The 12,088-nt window shown below is 42.9% G+C and overlaps 1 protein-coding gene and 1 long non-coding RNA gene across 7 annotated transcripts in view; one reads left to right on the forward strand and one right to left on the reverse strand.

The window, feature by feature from the left end:
• Nucleotides 1-1,413: 1,413 nt before the first annotated feature.
• LOC129382491 (uncharacterized) lies at nucleotides 1,414-3,536 on the forward strand. The gene is made up of 2 exons (XR_008610580.2): nucleotides 1,414-2,795; nucleotides 2,900-3,536. It is a non-coding gene; the product is annotated as an uncharacterized lncRNA (long non-coding RNA).
• Tomosyn (syntaxin-binding protein tomosyn) overlaps nucleotides 3,252-12,088 on the reverse strand; it is a 65,883-nt gene continuing 57,046 nt past the window's right edge. For all 6 annotated transcript variants that reach the window (XM_050171433.3, XM_050171435.3, XM_050171434.3 and 3 more), the window contains 6 exons: nucleotides 9,961-10,293; nucleotides 7,787-7,895; nucleotides 7,202-7,297; nucleotides 6,675-6,799; nucleotides 6,360-6,484; nucleotides 3,252-6,163 (listed from right to left, as the gene is read on the reverse strand). In XM_050171433.3, the coding sequence (XP_050027390.1) occupies nucleotides 6,026-6,163; nucleotides 6,360-6,484; nucleotides 6,675-6,799; nucleotides 7,202-7,297; nucleotides 7,787-7,895; nucleotides 9,961-10,293 (926 nt within the window). In that variant the 3' untranslated portion in view covers nucleotides 3,252-6,025. The remainder of the gene's footprint in view (nucleotides 6,164-6,359; nucleotides 6,485-6,674; nucleotides 6,800-7,201; nucleotides 7,298-7,786; nucleotides 7,896-9,960; nucleotides 10,294-12,088) is intronic.

Raw genomic sequence — 12,088 nt, forward strand, 5'->3', positions numbered from 1 at the left:
ATGCTATGGGCACGCGTTATCAACAAAAGATTTGCATGGCCCCAAACGACGGAGGAAATGCGGCGATACGCGTGGCTCTCAGTCGCCATTGCATATGGCCGCTCATAAGCATAACTCGAGTGGTTCGTCGAACCACACATTATGGCGGGAAATATCTGCAATGGCGCCCCAGCGCAACGTCACGCAACGTCCAATTGACCTTTACGAAAGGGCCCTTCCTGTGACGCTGCTCGCGGGATATTCCTTCAGCCAATCAGCAAGCTGACATGGCGGCTATCATGGACCACCAACCACATATTCACGAAATTTACAGATGCATTGCAGACTTCTGCACACTACCGGTCACTTTCTTTTTAAAGCGCTAACGTCGCAATATAGCTGCCAAGGACTAGAAAAAACTATCAGTCGATAAAATTTGCAACTCCACGTCCCGTTGTGTCATCTTGATGAAAACACAAAATTGCAGTTCGCAGAACTTCCGTTTCCCGTCACAAATTTCAAGACACCACCAATCAGAGAGGCTACATAGAGAGGCAACAGGGCGGATAATGGCGGCCGTGAAGCCCCCAATGCGTGTCGTGAATAGAGCTCCTGAACATTCGTGAAGGGCATGCATGTCTTCTTGAAGAGCAGGTCATTAGCGTGGTACCACGCTAATTAATTAGTGTGGTACCGTTGCTTAAGAGTACGGCGCCGCGAACAAGTCCAAAAATGGTCGATGTCGTATATTTACGGCGCCGTCTGGACGTTTAAAAAGCGCGCCAATTTCTAAACTTTCTTTACTGTGATGTGCTGCCAATATGTGGGAATACAGGGAATTTTTTTTCGCCTCCCTTTCTCGGTTTTCGTTGCATGGTTTTAGAGCTAGTTTGCTCCCGCGTGTCTACCGCTCGTGCATTGGCGCGCGCACGAGCGGGCGGCGGCTTGAGTTTTGTTCCGCGTGCGGTTTTGGTGTCTTGCGCTTGCAAAACAGATGGCCATCTCGTTACTAATCGCTCAAAGGGCAACCGCCTGTCTCTCGCTCGTTTAGTGCTCACCGGGGTGCGCATAGGAAGGACGCCGACGTGCGTGCGTTTCCGTTGCTTTATTTTTTTTTTTTTTGACACTCGCGAAAACTAATTGCATATGGCGAAAAAAATCCACCCTCAAAAGGGTTAAAAAATCTTGGTCCAAGGTAACTGGGACACCCAGTATACGGAACCTCACGGCGATGGCGGCGGCAATAATTTGCTTGGAGTGTCCATATAATTTCTATTGCAATAAAATAAAACAATAGCAAAAATAAAATTTCTCAAAATTGTTAGAATAAAAAGGCAGATCACCTGGCAACAATGTTGACTAATTCCTTCAATTCTTCTATGCTTCAGTGTGTAATCACACAGAAAATATTTCCTAGAGAGTGGCTATGCAGTTCAGAGGAGCCAAAGTAGAAGTCACACGGCCACACAAACTGTGCGAGTGCCTTTTATTTTTGGTTCTAAGCCTAATGTTCGCTGACCATTCCAGCATTTCACAGTGCCTACCAATGGCTCTTCTCCTTCAGGTTTCACACTAAGTCACCACTTCGTGTAGAGCTTTGCATGTTACATTCGGATGTAACATGTTGCATACCTGCAGGCCCCAACACAGCCACATGGTCAGTGGCAGCTCCTGTACACCCATCATATTTTCGGTCTCAAACGACACGCACTTTGTCTGTCTCCCTGCAGATGACACCATTGTGCGAAGTAGAGCAGTAATAACTTTAAGGCACAGAGCAGTACAATGTATCTGCATTAGCTGTGCCACTCATTTTATGAAGCAAAATATACAATTAAGCGTTTCGAACACAAACCAAAAGTAACGTGCCCAAGACAAATACCATAACTGTGAGCCACACGTTGTCAAGTGAGAACTTGTAGAATGATCATATTTGTCCACTGCATGCTTGAGCGGTATGGTAGCACATTTTTCCAAGCCCATGTAATATGCAATAAATGGAATTTGGAAGAGCGACGATTGAAAATATGAAGCCCAAGCTCACTGCCACACTTTGACAAAGTGACCTGCCATCAGGGAAACATTACCGTCATTGCCAAGGCAGAGACTCAAAGAAATGTCTTTTATACAATTTAGAACTTCTACCTTTACCTCTGTAAGGCAGCTTACATCTGTAAAATTTTACACTAGTAGTTTGCAACTACTCACTACCTCGAGTATGCTCACGCAAACATATGTTACAAGAACTTTCAGCTGACTTTTTCTTTTTGCTGGATAATTTTATCAGAGATACTAAGTGAAGTAGATATGGAATATTTGAGGAAACACAACTGTTTGTGCCATGTGGCCGTCGTAGGCAACATGGTGAGTGACTGGTCTGAACTATAGTGGCAGTGCTTGCAATGAAGTTGAACCTTCATTATAGTGGTCGGATTCAACATGAAAATATATTCGTTACGAGCATAAATTCACTGCACACTGATATCTACAAGAAAATTTTTATATTTACTTCACTACATCCGATAATTCGATTTAACTGTGTTTTTTATGCCAAGGTTTGACTGTATATTTGAAACTAATCGGATAACAGTACCAACCACTTAGATGTAGTCATATGTGGCATGAACTCCCCAAAAATGGTCACTGATATATGTCCATTGCGTCACAGTGCCAGTCAAGTCCCAATGATGTCACTCCGGAAATGTGCGGCTTGCAAACCCAAAAGTTTCCACTGCACACCTTTGGCCACTCAGTTTACATTGCTTCAAGACAAGTTTCACTACTGTTCGTGTGACTAACGGCACCATGGCATTGAAGTAATGTTTGCACAAAGCACTTGTTGAACGTTATATGTTTGCCCTCAAATTTCAGAAAGAAATAGCATTTTTTGGTGTGCATTTTGTTTATTAACAATGTTTAGATCCAGTACTGTGCAGTCTTCTCCTGCTTCGGATGTGCGAAATGCCTGCTGCAGAGAGAACAGGGTGATGCAGTTTGGCCCTATTGACAACAGATGGCACTGATCTTCCTTCCGCTGATAAAAATTGATATTTTTCATCTGCTCTCACAGAGAATGTGTACTTCCAATTTATTCTGGATGCAACGGTTGATTACTGCATCAGAACATGGCAAACAAAGTGTGCTGTGAAGAGCCACTTCTGTTTAATATATGTCTTTAAATGAGCCATTAGTCTTACCACAAGGCCATTTATACATAGCTTCATAATGGCTGCAAACAACAACAATAATAAAAACCACAGACAGAGCAGAGGTTGCAACATTTCTATTCATTTAATTGTCCAGTGGATGACAACCGGGTACAAGAAAACTCAAGTGTGTAGAAAAACAAAACAAGAAAAAATTGAATCAACCTCATACTTAACACACAACGGCAACAGACAAAGCATGGCATTGCGCCAACTCGTACATATCCTTTATTTACAATTGTACTTGATGCCGCTGATCACAGAAACAGTTTTTCATAATCTCGCTACAAAAACAAGTGCAGAAAACAAACTGCCACCGCTTAATACGATTTAATCATCGATGCACATATTTTTTTTTAATATTATTCACCTTAAGTTGCATCTCTCTCATGAGAGCAGGAGATTGCACGCTATCGTTTCTTGGAGAGAGTGCCTACACCTTCCAAAAATCCCTAAACGCCTACTCAAGAGCAGAATGGTTGAAAAGAGTTCACACCTTTCCATGGAAGAACTGTTTGCTCACAATCTGCGCAGTGAAGACAAGGGTCTAAAGAACAAAAGCAGAGAGATAGCTGCAGCATTTGTAGTCTACCAGGAGGTTAGAACAGAAAACAACACTGCGAAGAGCGCCTCTACGTGTCTTGGCAAATTGCATATATGGGTTTCAAAGCCTCTTCTAGAAAAATACCTCAGGAGACTTTTAGCGATAACACAAGTGAACAAATTAAGTTGAAAAAGAAGAGAAAGGACACAAAGAAGAAGAAAAAGGCATGTCGTATTTTAGACCCCTGCATCTTGCCTTCACTGACTTCATCCTTGTAACACTGATCCCCAAGAAATACAATACAGGAAACGGCAAAACACTACAGAAAAAGTGAGTGGAACCACTTAAACAGTCAACATTTCTGATGCTACATATATACACATCGTACACATCCAGTTGGTGGAGTGGTGGTGCTGGTGATTCTGCTGCATGGCGGGACTGTGTGGTGGTTGGTGGTGCGCATTACGTTATTTTTTTTTTCTTTCGTTCGTTCTGGGCACGTGAAACAAACATTAAGGTAAAATAGAAAAATTTTAAACAGCAGAAATAAGACCTGAACAAATGGTCTGCAATTAATTTTTTTTTTTTTTAGAAAGAGGTAAAGGAACGGCACACACAGCAGTGGAATCAAGTTAGACCTTCCTACTGAGGAATGTACGTTACAGGGCAGCAAACCGCAGAAGTCGCCAACTTTCGACGCATCTCCCGCAAGGAAACAGTGCTAGACACCAACGGTAAGGTGTGGGAAGAAACACCTCGAAAAGGCATGACACATGCAACATTCCCACTCTCCAAAGCATACTCTTAAACAAGCTTTAGCAATGATGGCACACACCGTGCAACAGCATAGTTGTTTCTTACGCCTACTTCAGCCAATGAGAAGTGTGCAATGTGTCGTAGCAGTTGCTTAGCATCAATGAGCTGATGAAGGACTCTTGTGCAGGATGGTAGTCCAGACACTGAATACATAAGAAACTATAAAGGGAACTGTCTGATAAAGGATTGCAGTTTATAGTGAGGGATATTATATGTTTCAGCGATATTGGCTACGAAGACATCTTTTTTTTTTTTTTCGTTGTAGCGTCCACCAAGAGCCAGTTATAGTCGAGCCATTCATAAAAAACAGTTTCTACATGACTGCTCAGCTGCGACAGAAGGTGATCGCTGTCAAGGTAGCTGCTGCCGAGATGCGCTGCTTGGACATACACTTCTTGCTTCCAAAGCGAATGCTTTTTCCACAGCTATACGAGACTCCGTGCTTTTCTGCAGAGTCGTGCACAAGTCAGCAGGCAGAAAAAGCAATAGGCTTTTGTTGCGTAGGCTGTGTAAGACCACTTGCGGCCGTCAAGGCTAGAAAAAATTGCTAACACGATCGTGACAAGCGCAGTTTTGATCTCGCTCGTTAAAGAAACAGAGCATATAATATGCTTTTTGATTTGCTGTTTAGTACTACATGCGCTTCTGCAAACTTTGTGCCACTGCTTTCTTTCCACAACTTTACATTTCATAACTTTCCTTTCGTAATAAAGCAGCAGACAAGGGAGCACTCGCATGTGATGCTAAAGGGAAAAAAAAACAGTGCCTTATTTATTTGTGAGGTATTTGCTCAGTGACTGAGATATCTGAGGAGAGCAGATCTTCAAGTCATGCACTTGCGTTCCACATGCACGATGAAGTTTCTCAGCCAACCACTTGTCAGCGTGACTTGCATCCAGACAGTAAAAAAGCAGGCGAAGACTGCCTATTGCTATTGGCATCATACACACAGAATTTCAGCTCATTTCTCTCCAGCCCCTAGCGCATTCCCTCCACTACCCACAAAGTTTGCTTAGAAAGCCTTACTACAACTTCTCACACTCTGCCAAGCCAGCCAATACTTCTTTTTTTTAACTCTTAGCAGTTGGCAATGACAGAGGAAATACTTGAGAGTATGCAATATATAAAGAGTGCATGCAGTGAAGGTAACTCTCTTTCTATGGCGCTATATCTGTCCTGCTGCTGTTATTCGGTACTGTTTTGAGCCACTTCAGTAAAAAACAGCAAGCGGGTCCAAGCCGGTAAAGCTCCCTCAAGAGAGCACAGGACAAGATTGATTTGGCCGTGCACGAACTGCTCCCGCTCTCGCCGTCCAAATCACTGGGTGATGCAATCTCACCGTTCTGAGAGATGCGTCGAAAGCGTCAGCGAATCAAGCTGGCATTTGTCACCCTGTTGTGAAATCACAGAGTGGAGGCACACACCGAGAGAGCGAGTGAGAGGGAGGGGGTTTGCAGACCTCCTCCTCCTTATTCCCCCTTTAAAACTGGTACCACTTTTTATCCTTGTACTTGTTCATGAGCTGGTGCGTAGTGTTGGCATAGCTCTCAGCCTCAGTCATCATGCGAGCGGTGCGCTCTTCTAGCTGCGAGAGGGCCTCACCACGTTCTACCAGCCCCTGAAAAGCAACAACGGAGCAAGTTGAGAGATATATCGAGCAACAAAAAACAAGCAGATGTTCTGATGCTTTGCTCACACGGCCGTGAGCCTAAAACTGTGCACATAGCCTTAAGGTGTACAACACTGGAAGTATCAAGTATATTTATTTGAAATTTGACAAATCGGATATGAAGCAAAATGTCTTGAAAACTCACCTGCCTAGCCTTCATCACTTCTCCAGCCAGTGTGCCTGCCTGTGCCCTCACAGCTTCCATGTTGCCAGTACTCCCAGGAATGTGGCGAGCAACAGTCTTTGATGGCTTGCCGCTTGCCTCACCAACTGCACCATGGCGAGATCGTGAACGTGAGGAATTAAAAAATAATGCTTGCAGATAGCTTCTTTTTTTTTCTTGTTTCTTCTTTTAGATAAATTCGCTCGGTCAGGTGAACACATACCTAAATTCAGAGAGTGTGTACACAGAAAAAAAAAAGCAAGGACACGGCACCACATTGCTAACTTGCAAACTCACAGAGTTCCTCTCGGTCCAGTACACTTGGTCCACCTCCAAATAGACCTTTGAAAAAACTTTGCTTCGGCGCTTCTGGCATGTCTTTGTTTAAGAATATGGTGCCAAGCATTTCCTGCAAGTTGGCACTGAAAAAAAAAAGAACACAAATTCAATTTAAGCAACACCAACTAAAAAAGAAGGCATGGAACTCTTCTAAATAAGGAAGGGCACTGTGTGCATGAAATACAGGTATATCTTAAGTTTACTCCTTAACATCTTCAGGGATCATTTCAATTTTTACCAACCACAAACAATAGGAATATTTTGAGCTACAGCCATTTCACTGCACAGAAGCAGTAATGGCTGAGTACCCATGCTGAAAAAGTTGGATCTCAAGTTGGATTTGTAGGTTGTAGAATCTGTACTGTACACAGAAAGGCAATATAATTAACAGTGATACAACGTAGTGTTTGGTGTTTACCCAAGTGCATGCTTTCTATGTTCACTGCTCCACAGAGGCGCATTCAGTGTGACAGAGAAAAGCTCACCAGAAATCAGAAGAAATGGTGAACTTCTGTAACTCCGATGGGGAGCGTAAGAACATTCCATGCCCATTCTTGCTAAAGCAAAAGGTCCTCGCAATTCTGCAAAGGAATGTGAAAGCCATTTTACAGGCAATGGCCATGACATGACCGAAAACATGTACGGTCAATCCCAAAATTTTACAAAACATGAAATCTGAGAACAAGCTGAATATCTACGCAGCGTCACAACCCAGCCTAGTATTCGCATTTACAGCCTCTACCAGTATATGCGGTGTTCGGTTTCGCTGACTGCTATTACAGGCTGCTCAGAAATTGAACATTTTCTGAGATCCTGTGGTCCGTAAACTTTTGCAGCTGACTGTACAATGTAAACATTCAAGTAGTGGGATTATTTAACATTTTATGCAGGTAGAGGAGCACAAGAGAAAGAATAACAAACAGAAACAAAAGGAGGCAGACACAGAATTTCTATGATGAACCCATGTAAAATTATCATTGCCCACTGGTGCCAACAGTAACAGCAATTGGACTTTAACTTTACCAATGATAAAACATGCAAGACCAACAAAACTTTCAAAAAGCACGCACCTCATATCGACAAGTGGCAGGAAGTCTGTCTCGTAAAGTGGCTTAAGGCTAGGAAGGCTGTACACAACAATGTTGCCATTTGCAATGTAACACACCAAACATGCAGTATCTGTAAATGAGAAAGCAGGCAAGAACATAATGTTATGGCAGGTGAAAACATTAAAACCAATCCTTGCAGAAATTTTACAGCTCACATCAAAAGCACACATGATGGTAGTATGTACTCTAAAGCATAAACATTGCATGCCTGAATGTTCAGGACATGCTTACTGGTACAGCACGGTTACTAGACTTGCATGAAATATTTTGAAGCTATCTGCTGCACAAGTCACACTTAAAATTTCAGTACAGGTGCCAGATATTGTGGGAGATTCACTTTACTTTAGTTCAATTCAGTTCACTTTATTTCCTTAAAGGAACCCATTTCAGGGGGTGTTACATAAGGGGTGGGATTACATGTAGAATAAGAAAACAAACAGCGAAGATTATTTAACATTGAAGGTGATCAGTTACGCATTCTTGGAAAGTGGACAATGTAGCGATGGAGACGGTGTCAAAGGGTGGGCTGTTCCAGTCTGTCTGTAGCTGCTCTAGAAAATAACGAAGCAGAGAACGTAGTAGTGTGCGATGGCAGATGGGCAAATTGAAATTGATGACTGTTGCGGTAGGATATGTGTGCTGCGGCTGGAATATACAGTGCTTGATTGAAAGAAGAATAAAAAAACTTGTCAAAAAGTACGAGGCTAGCAATGCAGCGACGATAGGAGAGGGACGGTAGTCCAGATTGTGCTCTCAAAGAATAAATACTGACGTTGTATGAACATGAGGAATGAATGAATCGGGCAGCACGATTTTGAACGGCTTCCAATGCTGTGATTAGATACGCTTGATACGGGCTCCAGATGACAGATGCATATTCTAATTTGGGTCTTACAAGTGATTTATACGTGAACAACTTAACATTTGGTGGGACAAGGTGGAGATGGCGCTTAAGAAAACCGAGTGTTTTGATTGATGCTGAAATGATGTTACTAATATGGGCGCATCATGATAAGTTAGAAGAGAGGGTGACTCCTAAATATCTATATGATTGTACTAGCTCAATCAATGCGTTAGAATTTGAATAACTAAAGTGATAGGGATTGTGACAACGAGAGAAAGACATGAGTTTATATTTGGTAGGTTTGAGGGACATTAGCCAATCATTGCACCAATTTAGTACACTGTCAAGCTCTGTCTGAAGGGTATGTTGGTCATGACAATTGGTAATGGCACGGTAAATGACACAATCATCAGCTAACAATCGAATACTGCAGGAAACATGCAGGGGTAAGTCGTTAATATATAAGAATAGGAGGGGGCTGAGGACAGACCCTTGTGGAATGCCTGAGGTAACTGAGAGGGGCTTGGTCAGGTGGCTGTTAAAACATGGCCATTAGAGAAGAATGTGAAGACTCAGTGGTAAGATATTCATCTGTTCAGGAATTTATGAAGGGCAGTGTTTTTATAAGAAAGTAAGCAAAAACAATCAAAGGTTCCCCAGCTTTACAGTTTATCAGTGAAATCAGCGGAACAGATTTCAACTAAAGCGAGTCTACTTAAATAAAGTTTTTGCTTCCTTTCATTCAGACAGCTCGGCAAATGCACATGAAATGCTTTCCTACCCTAGTTTCATGAGCACCAAGCACATGTATATCACTCAGTGTTAGTTCAATGCCCAAGAAGTGAGCAACAATAGTCACCACACATCCTGCGACTGCTGCAAATATCAGCATGCATGCATTGTGGAACATGCGATCTCAATTTCCAGACATGGCCACATCAGTTCTGCAGAAATCTACAGGATAGAAGAAGTTCTACAAAGGGGAAAATTCTACAACAAAAAGCCTCTTGAAAGAGGAAATGTAAGAAAGGAAACCCTTAGAGGTTTTCTTTGCAGCTTCTTCCTATTCTAAAGTTTAGGACATTTTTCCCTCTAAATTTCCAGACATCTGAGTCAGTTTAGTCACATTCAACATAGTAGCCTTTTTTAAGTGCACCTCTTTAAGAATATGAAAAAAATGGAACCTTCTGTGATCACATTTGATAGTGCTTTTATCACTTTACCACATTACAGCACATGCCAGGAACAGCCACGAGTTTTGTTATGGCAAAATGCAGTTCGATGCACTTACCGATGCTCTTGATGGAGAGCACTTCAGCACATACAACAAAGGAGGTCTCTGTGAGGGTCGCCTTGTACAGGCACGTCTGGGAGGGCAGGGCCACAATGCGTGCCTGCTTCTCCGAGGCCATCACCACAAACTGGGTGTCCCGGGGCTCCAGTGACTGGGACGTCGTGGGTGAGATGCGGGCGCCTCGCGACGGCATACTGCGCAACCGCCGCTCGTCCCGCTCCCGCGAGTCTGGTCTGTCCTTCCACTGTTCGCTCAGTGGAAGCATCAGCACACCGCTGCTGTCCAGAAAGGAGATGGACAGGATCGGGCCTTTCAACCGAAATATGCTCCCTGCACACAAAAAGACAGGGATGTATTCATTTTAGATTCTATTTCCACTTCCTTGGTGCGAAATGTCAAAAATGACAGGTGTGAAGGCCAATCTTCCCGTTTTGACTTTGCTCCCCAACCGCAGCCCCTTTGGCGTCAGTGCAAATGTCAAAGATTTCACTAGAGCTTCACATGTTTCCAACCTGTTGTGGTACCCACGGCCATGCGTACTGACACAGATCTAAGTCCTGTACAATCAGCATGTTGTCCTGCAACTTTAACATTTTGCTAGTCAATCCTGGAGCTCTTAAAGTAACAAATGCATTCAAAGATTATGGTTCAATGCACTCCTGGAATCCTAAAGAGGGTTATAGAAACAAACAGATGCAGGCAATTACATAGTGGCCATTAGGATTGAAAGCAAAAAAGAAAAAAATTCACAGAGTACGCTTTAACTAAAGAATTGGGTCTTCTTTATTCGAAGGCACCTTAGTTGATAGCACATTGGCATTAATTGATGCGCAGTGGCGTAGCAACGGGGGGGGGGGGGGGTGCGAGGGGCCATTGGGGGGGGGGGGTGTCATATACCGTATATGATCTAATCTTAACATTATCTTTCGCTTGTTCCTCACAATCTGCATGCCAGTTTCATCATGCGAAAAGAACTTTTCCAAGTTAAAGCTGATAAAAACGCCTCTGCGCCCCACCATGAGTGATGAAAGGCTGTCAAACTTGGCGATACTGACTATAGAAAAAGAACACGTAAAAATATAAATTTTACAACTGTAGTTAATGAGTTTGCAGAAGCGAAGTGTCGGAAAAAGAACCTCTGAAGGAAATGTGTCCTTACCGGTCATTACTTCAGTGCAAAAGGCTCGATGATGTCCCACCATAGTTAGTGCATCGGCAATATGTATACAATGTTCTATTTATCAATTTTGACTCATTGTATTAGTTTTTTATCAGTTTCACGGTGTTGAATAAAAGATCTTTCTCCAAGTCCTTGCTAACCGTTTCTTTATAATTTTGTTGTTGTGTGACTTCATGTCACAAGTACAGTGTCTGTGTCAGCTGCACGGGATTTTATAAAAAAAATGTGACTTCTGTAAGGATATTTCCCGATATTCTACGAAGTTATGTGTCTTTGTGATTACTAGGAACTCGGTAGCATGAAAAATATGGCAGATAGGTAATAACCATATCCTGAATAATCCCTTAATTTGCACTTATAGAGGAAGCACTTCAATTCGAGCATTGAGGACTCAAAGTCATATTATTAACTGAACAAAAACTTCTTAAACAAAATCGTTCTGGGTGCTACGGCCTACAGTACTTTGGCACCGCAGGCGGCGCCCAGTATGGCAGCAGCGAAATATGAAATAGTGGACCAGTGATGCTGATCCCTCAATCCTCTCCATTGCGAGTGCAGACCAACAGTAGTGCAAGCTTTCGCTGGCACAGGCTTCATCGTGGCCTTTTTTTTTTTTTTATGGTGACGCCAAAAATCGACGTGAAGCGTGCTCTATTCTGTTCCCAATCTTGTGGTGGTACCGCAGCTCGGATAATCACATTTGTCCATATAGCAGCAAATAAAAACAAGGCTTTATTGATCAGAATGAAGAGAACTCGTAATTGTCATAGCATTGGCGCCCGCGCAGCAGGGAGGCAGGTGGCGTTTTCTAATAGGGTGGGGAGATCAGCGTCACTGACACACAATTTAATTTTCGTTTTCATTCAGGGCTGCCCACAGCCAAAATACTGCGCGCCATAGTACCTACGACGATTTTTGTGAAGTTGTTGTTGAGCAAGATATGAA

Source organism: Dermacentor andersoni, chromosome 6, assembly GCF_023375885.2.
Source record: "Dermacentor andersoni chromosome 6, qqDerAnde1_hic_scaffold, whole genome shotgun sequence".
Taxonomy (NCBI): Eukaryota; Metazoa; Arthropoda; class Arachnida; order Ixodida; family Ixodidae; genus Dermacentor; species Dermacentor andersoni.